Raw genomic sequence first — 13,666 nt, 5'->3', positions numbered from 1 at the left:
GAAAAAAATACACGTTGGCTTTGTTTCTAACGGGATATTTTTACGAAAATGGCCGAAATTCCGTGAAAATACGGGAATGTCTCGAAAAATACGGGATGTATGGTCACATCAGGTCCACTCAGACAATTTCTAGTATTTCCCTGTATTTTTCTCAAGGAAATATGTTAAGATTCGTTATTATTATCTTACTCCTCGTTGGTTAAACGCCCCATAGAGTCCGACACCACCGATAATATCCTCGGTGCTGTCGTAGTCATGGCAACAACTTGAATCTAACAGACGGAACCGTGTGTTGGAAACGAGGTTTCGATATCCTCTGCATTTGCTTGACGAACGCAAGAGAGCGGACATCGTACTTTGAAACGTCTTCTCAAGAGAACTGCGCAATGTCCGCCGAAGGCGACACCGGCGACCACGATAGCAGGTCTCGTGAATTCGGATTCCAGAGATTGGACAAGACCTACAAAGTGCTCGAGAAGAAAGATGGCTTCCACGACCTCCTCAAGAAATGGTAAGGACTCTTTTCTGTTCAGTTCTAGGATCTCCGCCAAGTTGGCGAGTTTGTTTTTTGGCGACTTAGTTAATTCAAGCAACCGGCAGAGGCGAATTTATGATTTTGCCGCACGTAGGCTAAATACATTTTGTGGCCCTTCTACCAATCAAGTCTAATTTTCTATACCAATCATTCCTGAACTCGACCGCCGGGGGGGTCAACGTCTTACCTTCACGTCAATCTTTTGGTCACTCATCTACCCACACACATTCTGGGTGATGACCTGCTAGGTCACTCCCATGCTTACACATTCTCTGTGTCGCTATTTTGATCATTCCCATGCTGAAACACTTTCTGGGTCACCCTTTAAGGTGTCAGTCACTGACGTAGTCGTTCGCTCTCTAGGTCATTCTTTATGTCATTCGCATGCTTGCACATGTTCCAAATCAATATTTTGGTCACTCTCTGACCTTGTTCTCTAGATCTATAGGTCACTCCCTTGCTGGAACACTGTTTTGATCACTCATAGGCTGGAACAATCTCTGGGTTACTCTTCCAGTGACTCACTCAACTGGACCTTCACACAACACATGATTTCACGCTGTTTTAATCACTCACATGCTTGCATACGCTCTAGGTGAGCCTTGGTCAATTCCAAGCTCACACACTCTCTAGGTTTTGATCAGTCACTGACCTGGTTCTTCGCGCTACTGGTTATTCTTTTGGTAATTCATATGACTGCACACTGTTTTGGTCAGACACATGCTTGCAGGCACTCTAAGTCAATCCTTTGGTCACTCACATTGTTGCGCATGCTCTGGGTCACTCATTTGATCACTCACTGACCTGATCTCTCGTCTTTGAATCACTCTTTTGGTTATTCATTGACTTGTTCATTTGCAGGGTTACTCTTCTCTGATTCTTCTAGGTCACTCTTTCTGTCATTCAATTTCCCGCACACTGTATTGGTCACTCACATGCTTGCACACACTCTTCGTCACTGTTTTTACTCTTCCACGGTTGATGGACAGCCTTGAAATTTTAAATACATCGGTTTGCAAAATTAATTACGATTTCAACTAACAGATGGCGTGTGAGTGGTTTTACTTCACTTTATGTAAAAAGTTTAAACTCCACTCTCTTCAGTTTTGTCATACCATTGCTAGGGAAGACAACCATTTCGAATCCAGCTCAATGTGATTTCACACATGTTTCCGATGGATAACACCAACCTCTGTTCGAAGCACTGAGGTGCCCTCTATTAGCCAAAGTTGTATCTAATTTTGCAAACCAGCCTGTGTCTACTAAACACACTTGTTTTATCTTTCTTTCTATCCCTGTTCCCAAGTTACGTCATTTTAAAGTTAGGTGGTCCTTTTTGGAACACCCTGTACTCAGGGACGTATTTACAGGGAAGTGTGTGTGTGGGAGGCCTTTAGCCGGCTATATCTCAGGGCGGCAAGTTCAGAAGGGGTAGAAAATTTTTTGGAATGATCGATAAAGAAATTACTGAAATGGCAGAAGGGTGCAAAATTTGTATATTGCCTAAAGGCAGTGTAAAACCACAAATTCGCCTCTGCCTAGTTCGGGGGGAGGGGGAGAATAGGTCAGTGACTGACCACACTAGTGACCTAGAGTGTTTGTAAACATGCTCTAGTCACCAAAAGAGTGATTTGAACAGCAAATGACCAGGTCACTCTGGATCCCTCTTTTTACTAATTTCTTGCTTTCTTAGTCACTCTTGTCTTTCAAATACTATGGTTCGCTCACTAACCTAGTCCTTCATCACTCACTCACCTGGTCACTTGCTCTTCAAATCACTCTTCTGTTCACTCGCATGCTTACAAACTCTCTAGGTCACTAGTTAGGTCAGTCACTGACCTATTCTCGCCACTCCCGAATTAGGCGGACGCGAATTTTGGGGTTTTACTGTCTTTAGGTAATATTGCCATTTCACTAATTTCTTTACCGATCATTCCAAAAAATTACTTTCATCCCTGAGCTATGGTCCGCTAAGCCCCCCCCCCCACACACACACACACTTCCCTGTAAATACATCCCCGACTAAGGGTGTTCCAAAAAGGACCACCTAACTTTAAAATGACATAACTTGGGAACAGGGATAGACAGAAAGATGAAACAAGTACGTTCAGTAGACAGGCTGGTTTGCAAAATTATATACAACTTTGCCTAATAGAGGGCACCTCAGTTCTTCGAACAGAGGTTGGTGTTATCCATCGGAAACGTGTGTGAAATCACATTGAGGTGGATTCGAAATGGTTGCCTTCCCTAGCAATGGCATGACAAAATTCAAGAGAGTGGAGTTTAAACTTTACATAAAGAAGTGAAATAAAACCACTCACGTCATGAGTTAGTTGAAATTGTAATTAAATGTATTAATTAAGTAATTAAATTTAATTAAGTATTTAAAATTTCAAGGCTGCCCATCAACCGTACTACTTGTGCTATCTTTCTTTCTCTCACTTTTTCCATGTTATGTCATCTCAAAGTTATGAGTCCTTTTCGAAATACCCCGTATGTACTATTGATATAGCCTCCCGAAAAAAGGGGCTCAATTTCGTTGACCATATGGGTAAACTCTATGGGAGAAGATACGAGGGGATGGGGGCATGAGATCACATTGCTTCCACACCCCCCCCCACCCCCATCAAAGATTTGTGCGAGTGACCTGTACATTATATTTGTCCTATATATTTAATGCGTCCGTTAAATCTTCAAGTCCATCTCCGCCTATGAGCGCTTCATTTCTTGCCATTTAACAATTTTTAGAGATTTCTGCCATAATTAGCGGTTTTGTTCTCCTACGGTATCATTTTTGGTGACATTTGGCAATTGCCCGCGTTTTTCCCGTATTTGAGATCCCAAATTCCCATATGTTTCCTGGGGAAATATGGTCAGATCAGATACAAATGCAATTTGAATACTGCAGCTCTTGCTGCCATCTAGAAATTTAAAAACATCGTTTATGAATCACTAACAAAAAAAAAATCATAAAATCTATTCTGCCGTCTATTATTTGGAAAAGAAACGAAAAACTCTCTCTCTCTCTCTCTCTCTTTCTCTCTATCAACTGGTACTATCGGCAAACAAGTACTATTTCAAACCAATAGATGGCAGCAAATTCATGATATAAGAATTTATCTTTTTTTTGCTGGTCACAGCCGCCCAAATTATTGCATGTCAACGAACATGGCAACCCGCTTTCTTTGAATTAGCAGCCAAGCCTGATCGGATGCTCTATATATATATATGTGTGTGTGAGTTTTTTATTTTCTTTTTTAAAAAAAAAATTAGATGGCGGCAGCGCAGCTGTTCTATAATCCGTTACATTTTTTCCGATGATGGTTTTCCGGTCTGTAGATAGATGGCATCAAACGTTCCACACAATGTTTAGACTTTAAACGTATATTCAAGAGCTGAGATAGAGCAAATTGGTGCAGGGGCTCCATATTTTAGACAGCATATATTCGAGGGTGATTAACCAAACGTCTGAAACCCTATATATAGAGCGGGTTCTCGCATGCTTTCTGTGCGGGAGAAAGTTTTTCATAAGCCTTAAAGGATTACACACTTGAGTCGTACCGAGTTACTTTTTGCAGTCGCCAAATTGAAGGGAACCCGATTAATGGGTTCTCGTTAATAGACTTCGGGTTGAAATTCAATGAACTGAGTTACATTTTTTCCTACTCGCAGGGGATTGTCTGATAATCTGCAGATTGTTTGCTTCAGCTTCGGGAAAGCATTCAGAGATGACTCCAAAGAAGAATTCTTCAAGGTAAGAAGCAGGGCCGAATCAACACGTGATACTCCTTAGTATTGTATGCCCCCCCCCCCCCACCACAATAAGTTTGATAGCAATCAGCGCAGAGTTTTCCAATATTTTTTGCTCTACAGCCCCCCCCCCCACCCCACTTCTTCAAAACTTCCATTCTTCTCGTCGTGCTCCCTTCCCTCACACTTGAACAAATCCACAGAATCCTATATTACTGTACAACCGCAGCAGTGAATTCCCATGTGCAGTGAAAAAAAAAATTGCATTATTGGCATAGGCGAGCGGGCAAAAAGAAAAACGATTCATTTCTATGTTTCTTTAATTTAGATTTGTTTCTTTCACGAGTCGCACACGAAGTCGCCGTATTGGTTACCTTGTATGTCCCTCAAGAAAGAGGGAAATATCACGTGATCTAAATAGCCTCATATGTTTCCTAGGAAAACGTTTTCAGCCCAAAATGCAATTTGAAGTTGCAAATACTGCAGCTCTTGCTGCCATCTATCTATCTAGAAATTTAAGAACATCGTTTATGAATCACTAACAAAAAGAAATTATAAAACCAAGTGGACATTCGCCACTCCCGTTCACTTTACATAACCTCGGTGATTCGCATGCTCCCCTCCCCCCGTTCGAGGAACCTGAAGTGACAGAACATTTCCCCCCCCCCCTTTATACCGGATCTCAAGGGCGATCGACTCGCCACGCCTGGTTTGAATACTATATTTTTTCTAACCAACCAAACTTTGCCCCCCCCCCCCCCAGTCAAGAAGCCTTCTAATATCTGCTTTGCCCGGTAGTGTATCTAAAGTGCAGAGACTTTGAAACTTCCGAGCCCACAAATGTCGCGCTCAAACTACGTGACTGAGCCTCGTAGAGGCAAATGCTCGCGCGGCAGTATAGTGTGAAATATTGTGGAATTATTATGTATATAAAGGCCACGTGTGAGCCAAGGCTCTCGGCTTGCTGCCGGGTGCTCATGGGATACCGTGGTGGGTGATGGCTATTTCTGAGATTCAGCCCACCCCTTCGTAGGTAAAAGACCTGGGCTGTTGTCGGTACTTCAGTTCAGTACTCTGCCCAGCGTCCCTGCCAGGCGTGAATCTAGTGTATTGTGAGGTGCGATTCTTGTATAAATTCGTCGGATCATCCCGTATTTCATGGGCCAGCCTAATTATTTTTTCTATATTATCTGGCTCTAGGGAAGGGCGGTTGCCATCAGGGTCATAACTAGGATTTTTGTAGGTTGCGGGGGGAGGGGGCAAACGTGACTTCGCCACCCCCCCCCCCCCACTGCAAAAATTTGTTTATTTTATAACAAGTGTTATTATTTTATTTATTTTTTTTGTTTTGTTTTTTCCTACCGATATCTCCCCGTTAAAAATTCTCGCCACGGAGAGCAACGGGCCTTCAACGGTACAATTATTCCATCATCACGCTTCAGTCACAGTTTTAAAAATTGATGGCAGCACTTTTACAAACATTCCACAGAAACAGACTTTCCAGCATGACTCTTCAATGAGACAGAGTGGCGGGCCATAACCTAGTTAGGAGGAGGAGGTTCTTTCCTAAAATTTGACGCCCGTGGCAATTGCCCCTTTTGTCCCCCCCCCCCCCCCTCTAGTTCCAGCCCTGAGCACTCCCGTCATCCCGCCCACTCGGATCCGCGCTCTTGGTCTCTGAGAGTCTAAGTGACGTGCCATGACGATGAATGAGATCAGTATATGATAAATATACATTATATACTAGTCGATCCCATCAATATCGCGGGTCCCCCAAAAAGGTAGGGTTGGCAGGGTTCCGGTCCGGAGGCCCAAGTCGATATTTTTTTAGCTTTTCATTCAATAAATTCAAGTCTGGTTTGGGGTAGGGGCGTTAGAAATCCTATCCTGAGGGACCTGCTTCAATACGTGGGAGACTAGGGAGGGCCATTGTGTCCTATGTCCGCTCGAATGATTGCTCTGCCCGGGAGCCCACTGTGCCGTTGTGAGTTTAAATTTCTTTGTTTCAACTGCATTTAGGAAATTTAAAGTCTTGGTCTTTGTTTTTTCAGACATTTTTCGGATCGAAGCTCGTGGTCGAGGAATTGTCCCGTCTGGGACAAATCAGCGAATCGAACTCTCGAGTCTTCGAGTCGGGGGTTGAGCCATCTGTCGAGGAGGTGCCGTGTTCGGTCCTCAACCTGAATTTCTTCGACGCCCTGCGGGATGCGGGCGTGATCCGCGACGACGAAGGCAACGTCCGCGATTGCCTGCCGGAATGGCTGCACGGGATCGTCGTCGGCGACGAACTCAGGAAGCTTCTGCTGCTATCGACGACGCCCCACGAGGATCTCGAGTCCGAGGGCGACGGGTACCGGCTCCCATTCGACGACCGGGATCGGGATCAGTTCATCTTCAGGCTCTTCAAGCACCTGGCGATCGGGGGCGAGATCTGTCAGTACGAGAGCAACGTCTATCCTTACCTGGCGGTAACTAAACAGCTGTACAGAGACCTCCTGCGGTAAGTTGAATAACATTTTTAGGCATGGATCAATAGCCATTTCCCCTTCCCCCATTCCAAAGACTTTTCTTTTGGTTCACCAGGTTCCTGTTGCACCAGGAAAATGGGAAAAGACAGTCCGAAAAACAGCTCTGCAAGAAAAGAACTGCAACATCTATTTTGGGAATACCATTGTTTGCTCACCAACATTTCATTTCGTACCGTGCACCGCCCAGGCTCTATCGACCATTGTCAATTTTAGCCCTTGCCCCGGATCAGTGGGGGGGGGGGGGGGCTGGTTGGTGTCGGGTGCTTTATTGCGCATATAAAACATAGTACATAAAAATCGATACCCGAACAGGGACCAACAGCTAATGCCTTATACCGAAGTGAAGAGGGAGGGCGCAGTGCCATCTTAATGCATGGGTCCGACGGAGCCTAAAGTGCAGAAGGTGACTCATGAAAATTAGATCTGGTCAAATTTTTCACATTGAGTATGTAAATTTGGTAGTAGCTGCCTATAGGTATTCAAGCTTTATGTATACCTAGTTATTCTGGCCCGGTATATATATAAGGAGGTCCTATAAAAATCACTTTGCTTTTGATGCCGTCAAGACGCCCATGAGGAAGGGGAGTGTTGCCTCTTTCATTCAGAATATAGGAAAATAGTGGTATCAGTTTAGGGTTATCAGACGTCCTCCTTTAGGTCCTTTTTATGTCATTTCAGGTTAGGGTGACCATATATTTCCCGGGACAGTTCCGGTCTTTTCTGCTTTTCCCGACTTTCTTGCAAAAATGTCCCGGTTTTTTAAACAAAGCCTACTTGAATTTTCACTCTTTATTAAAATCAATGATTGAAATTATTTTTTAGCTCATAAATTTATTTAAAATATAAATAAGAATATTGATCTCACATAATTATTTATCATGGTGAACATTTTATATGTCGTGGAATTCATTTTAATCCAATGCAATTTGCAATTTGCAGCTGTGCATCATTTACCGCCATTAGCAACCTTTCGTGATTTTAGCTGTATTTGGCAACTTTGCTTACTTTTGGCATCATATTTGGTGATAATTGGCAACGCCCCCTATTTTCCCGTATATTTGAAATCCCAATTTCTCGTATTTCTCTCGAAGAAATATGATCAGCCTACTTCAAGTGCCTCCAACGTTTCGGGAAATTTCCCCCTTTTGTCCTTTTCAGGTTTCCGGGATTATTTTCCTTCTTTAATTCGTAGGAAAATTAATTTTTTCACTTTGAAACATATATCTCTACGAGGCTTTCCGAATAGACGTCATAATCATCATCAGCACCACTCCTGAGGGACATACACCGGATGATCCCCATACAGATGAATGTTAAAACTGCCGATTTTAGCGTAGAAATGCGGAAATTTTGTGGGGTTTTCCACCACATCAATAATTTTAAAAATTGAATTGAATCTTTGGTTTTCGAAATATTGAGCTCGCTTAGAGATACGAAGCCTAGAAAATTGAATATAAAATAATGAGCCAGACCCACTTTCGAGGTGGATATCCATGCAATAAAATCGATTTCAGCTTTTTATTTATGTTTTCTCAAGCACGAAAATGAATGTCTTCGTATTGTCTTATGTTATCCAATTGCATACAGTTGAGGATGTTTTGAAATTAATTATGGGCCCATATAAATTACATTGAAGAAATTCCGCAGCTTTAATCAGGCATTTTTTGAAGGAAAAACAGGCAGATCGATAACTTGAAGTTGAATAAAAAATTCGAAATTTTTAGCTCCCATTAAAAAGAAGAAAAAACGATTAATTTCTATGTTTCTTTAATTTAGATTTGTTTCTTTCATAAATCGCGCAGGAAGTCGCCATATTGGTTACCTTGTATGTCCTTCAAAAAAAAGGGAAATATCACGTGATCCAAAAATCCTCATTGATATGAGTGGTTCGTGGGGATGGGTTTTACCACTGACCAAACTGGTTTTATCAGTCATAATTGTGGCGCCATCTGTAGTGAAAATTGCGAAGAGTTAAGTTACACAGTGCCATCTGTTACTAATCGAATATTCCAACAGATAGCGTCGGAAGAGGAAAGTCGAAAGAAGAAAATTTCTTGTCCATGAATTCGTGTACAATACGTGCTGAATACATGCAAAATACACAACCTCTCTCCCCCCCCCCACTTCACCCAAAGGCTAAATATAGAACTCGGAGTCCCCTGATGTGGCCCGAGACCTCAAACTAAAGTAGGGGCCGTTCAAGTGTTACGTCATCATTGATGGGGGGGGGGGGGTGTTTCCGATTTTCTGACTTTTGATGGCGGGGGGGGGGTGGATAATGCTTACGTCATCAACCACCCTTTATGAAATATGAGTGAGGATTCAGAGGGGCAGCGCAGATGGCGAAATTTTGCTGACAAGGGGGGGGGGGTCAAAAATGGCTAAAATTTTGCTTACGTAATACTTGAACGGCCCCTTATGCCAAAATGCTCAGTGGGACATTTACAGATCATTATGTGGCCCCACGGTACAGTTACAGTTCACTTAAGGGACCTGCAGCACATTTACAGATCACTGAAATGTTCCGCAACATATTTGTAAATCCCTTGTGACCTGCAACACAATTCCAGAGCACTTAAACAGCCAGTGGTAGAGTTCCACGTCACTTAAGTTACCCTCGGCGCTGTTCCAGGTCATTGAAGGGACCCCTGAATATTTACAGATCATTTGAGTGACCTGCGGCAAAGTTCTAGAGCACTGAAGTGGCCTGTGACACATTTACAGATCACTCAAGTGGCCTGCGGTGCTGTTCCAGGTAACTCAAGTGACCCGCGACACGTTTTCAAACAAATGAAGTCACCCGAATTTTCCTAAAAGAGCAGTACCCTTGAGTTGGAGAATCGGTTCCTGTCGAGCACTTCACACACCCGCTCATCTGGCAATTATTATTTTCTACTTCGAAAGCTAGATGGCAGCACCGGCGTGTTGTAAAGAAAAAAATGGTGTATGAAAATTGACGGAGTTATCAGAAAAATAGAATGAAAAAAGAACGGGAAGCGATGAAAATGTACCATATTAGCTGCATTGTGCTTTCAAAACATTAAATTTTCAGTCAGACAGAATTTCAAAATTAGTTACAAATTTTAGCAACAGATGGCACCGAAGTCTCAAAATGTCTCTCCATAGAGAGCAACAGGCCTACAAAATGGTACAATTGTTCAATCATTGCCCTTCACTCATACTTGGAGAAATTGATGACAGATGGCAGCACTACACATAACAAGCATTACACAGGAACAAACTTCACGTGCATTAGACTTCACGTTCACAAGACGTACACGCACATTCCGGCATGTGTACCGATTCATTAGAAATTCCGGAGAGGAATGTGTACGAGGTGCATGTACGGTTAAGTAGTAGCAGTCTCAAGAAACATTTTACAATATTTTGCAGTCTCGAAACAAAATTTACAGTAACCCGTCTTAACTGGGATGTCCTGAATTGGACTCGGATGGAGAATTAGTTACCAATTTTTTTCTACAGATGGCAGAAAAACTTCTGGCCAAAAAATTTCAAAAATTACGCTGTTCCTCCCAGCTGAGTTGTATGCACGAGTGTTTGTTCGAATTTCGTTCCAAGACGATGTTATTGCTACGAATGGTTGACATTTTGTAAATACTACCGTATTTTAATTCTCCGGACTGCGGGCCATCTGTTGCCAAACTTTGTAATTTATTTTGAAGTTCGGTCTGAATGAAACAAACCATGCGTTTTTGTATGAACTCCTGTTCTTTTTTTATTGATTTTTTTCAAAGGGACCCCGTCTATTCTGGGGCACCCTATAGGAGCCTCATAATTCTGGCAGTCATGCGAGTGTTGAAGTGCTTGCAAAAAATCTTGAAAATTTACCATTCTTTTTTCTTACAGGGTCACCAAGGACGCGAGAGGGAACATATCGATCACATCCCAAGTGTACAGCGTGGCGTGTTATGTAAGTAGTTTCAGTTGTCATATCCGTCACCGCACAGATATATTTACATCAATAATTATGTATCGCCAGGAAAGCTCCGAATGTAAATTATGTACCCTACTTCGGTCATGGTTTCTTCTCACGTGACAATTCAATGAAATCGGTTTTTGTTTCAAAGCTAGGCTTAACCCTTTGTGGTTTTGTCGAGTCCACCTCGACAAGACCACACTCGTATAAGAAAACATTACACAAGGTATTTCATTGTTACAACGGCCCCTTACGATAATAAGAAGGCCCCGTGTGAATTTCCTTTTTAGAAAGAAAGAGTAGAACTCATAAGCTATACCAAAACTGCAAAGGGACAACCTTCCGAAAAGGCCTTCCTCATTGCAAACGAAGTGCTGAAAAAAAAAAACTTTCGGACCGCAAAGAGTTTATAATTTAAATTAAATTATAATTTTTTTTAAATGGCAATTTATCGATATCTCTCAAATACTAGTATTATTAATACTACTTGCTCAAACTTTTATATCATTTATTACCCCATGTTATCATGCTTCCATCGTATGCAGGATGGTCATGATACAACTTTGCCGATATGCGTGCTCTTAGCGGCAGCAAATATCAACTAATGAAATTCGAGATACGGGGGTACGAGATGAGAAACTAAAACCTATCTCTCTCGTGGTTACCGGTTACAACAACAAAATTCCGAAAAATCCAATTAGCAGTTCTCACTTTTATGCATTGAAAAATTATCAGTGCACTACAAAAACCATGAACTGCATTAAAACGGTAGAACTATAAACGCCGGCTCAGGAAGTCGCCGATCGAGGAGTTACGATCTTACTGAGGAGTTGGTGCGCTAACCGCTCTGTCGGAAATCTCGGTCAGATCAGCAAGAAGTCTCTAATTCAGGAGTTGTGATCTCACCAAGGGGGTTGGTGCGCTTTGTCTGGACGGCTTTTATGGTGCAACATGGTCATTCATCCTTTTTTATCGCGCCGATCATTTGGCATAAAAGTGTTGCTATTTGAATTTTTCAGAATTTTATTGCTGAAACCGTAACCGAGATAGATAGGTTTTTGTTTCTCATCTCATTATCGAGCGCACTGGAACACGTGGAGCTATGAATCACAACCTCTGTCTGTTGGAACACCTGTATCGCGAATTTCATTAGCATTAGTTGATTTTTGCGGCAGCTAGGGGCTCGAATATCGGTTTGTTTTATCACGTTTTAATATCGATTCTTTATGACGTCTACTATCGCTATACTGATTTTTTCATGTTCTGGCCTTTCTATGTTCTACAGGCAGGAAACAAACCCGTTTACCCGAGCCAAGCCCTCCACCTGCAAGATTTCGCCTACTTTGTGGTCGACGCGTCATCGCGGATCGTGCACGTCGTTTTCCACAAGTTCTGATCTTATCGTGTGCGCGTGTTGTGTTTTTGATTGAATAAAACATTCTTTTCAACCCAAATGTCACTCATTATACACAAGGTGTCACAAGATTCGAAAGGGGCTGAAAAATTCATAGTAAATCAATTAGCGTTGTCATGTGCAGGCGCGGATCTATGAGGTGGAGGGAGGGGTGATGGACACCACCCCCCCCCAAGCGAAATTCAAATATATTGCTATATATTTGAATGCTATGCTATTCAATAAATCCGTTGAAAACTACTTGTATCAGCGTTTTTGATGAAATACAAATTCAAGAAAAGCTTGACTAAACAACGGAAAAAACCGGGGCATTTTTTTCATAAAAGTCAGGACGGAGAAAATACGGGAAAAATTCGGGATGTACTTATGGTCACCCAATCCACAACGATTCCAATATCGCCCCTCCTAACAACGAGCTCTAGATCCGCCCCGATCATGTGTAGGGGTCCCGTACGGTGCAGATCTTGTGAGCTGATCTTGTCTAATTTACGGACAATCAAAATATAAATGAAATGATTTGCAGACTGATAAAAAAATAAATGGAAGAAATAGTTTGCGTGTCAGCAAAAAACTAATAAATGGGAGCAATAATTTGCGGACAGATAAAAAATAACAAATAATTTGCAGATGGTTAATATACAATAAACACACAGTATGGTATTTAAAATAAATCTAAAATTATGTAACAGCTATATAAAATAGTGGAAATGTTTTGTGGACCAGGTGGTTGAAGAACATTTGCATTAAACAAAGGAGGACAAAATCAAGTTGAATTTCCTACAGCAACAGATTATATTGGAAGGGAACGGTGAGCGAAAGCCATACGGAAACAAGTATTGATCACCACTCAGGAAGATAAATAGATAATTCATGTACTATGTTTTTTATTTGTAAATATAAAGTTTTTAGATATATATATATATATATATGTATACCATACTTGAATTTCATACATTTTGGTTTTTTTTACAAATTACACACTCATTTCCCCCATTTGACAATAATACCCCACAAAGGACAAAACAGTTTTGAATCCATTAAAAACGTCGAAATGAAATAAACACGCACATACATGTGAAATAAAAAATTATATGCGCTACATGGGGGGGGGGGAAGGGCCATTAAATAATAAACATACAGACTTTGAAGGGCTCTGCAACAAGTTCTGAAGCTCATGATGTAGAAAGATTCGAGCAATAAATACTTCAATGGATGCACTCTTGAATTTTCAAAGGCTCTGTCAACCTCCCGCCTATTAGAGAGCCACGGGTGAACCAAACTGATCCACATAGTCATGGCGCCCTTTAATGAACAAGTTTCCATTCCGTAGAATACGCTGTGAATTAATTTAGAAGCACATCATTATGAGCTTCAAGACCTTGTCCAAGAGCACTCTGAGCCAGAATGCTCGTTATTCGACAACCCTGTACACACACACACATAATAAAAATAAAAGATCTACACACAATTCAATGATATTCTCTATACATTTCTGCAAGTAC

The 13,666-nt window shown here is 41.7% G+C and overlaps 1 protein-coding gene across 1 annotated transcript; it reads left to right on the top strand.

The window, feature by feature from the left end:
• The first annotated feature begins 386 nt into the window (after positions 1-386).
• On the top strand, positions 387-12,196 carry LOC149070982 (cilia- and flagella-associated protein 300-like). The gene is made up of 5 exons (XM_089248823.1): positions 387-511; positions 4,208-4,289; positions 6,337-6,785; positions 10,681-10,744; positions 12,036-12,196. Exons 1-5 carry the CDS (start codon positions 387-389, stop codon positions 12,144-12,146), a joined length of 831 nt encoding a protein of 276 aa, XP_089104949.1. The 3' UTR covers positions 12,147-12,196.
• Positions 12,197-13,666: the final 1,470 nt, after the last annotated feature.

The sequence above is a fragment of the Pholcus phalangioides genome, unplaced genomic scaffold (genome assembly GCF_987345545.1).
Source record: "Pholcus phalangioides strain wild (caught in Gottingen) unplaced genomic scaffold, Ppha-v1.0 ptg000020l_1, whole genome shotgun sequence".
NCBI classification, from domain to species: Eukaryota; Metazoa; Arthropoda; class Arachnida; order Araneae; family Pholcidae; genus Pholcus; species Pholcus phalangioides.
This window is presented reverse-complemented; position numbering and strand designations above follow the sequence as displayed.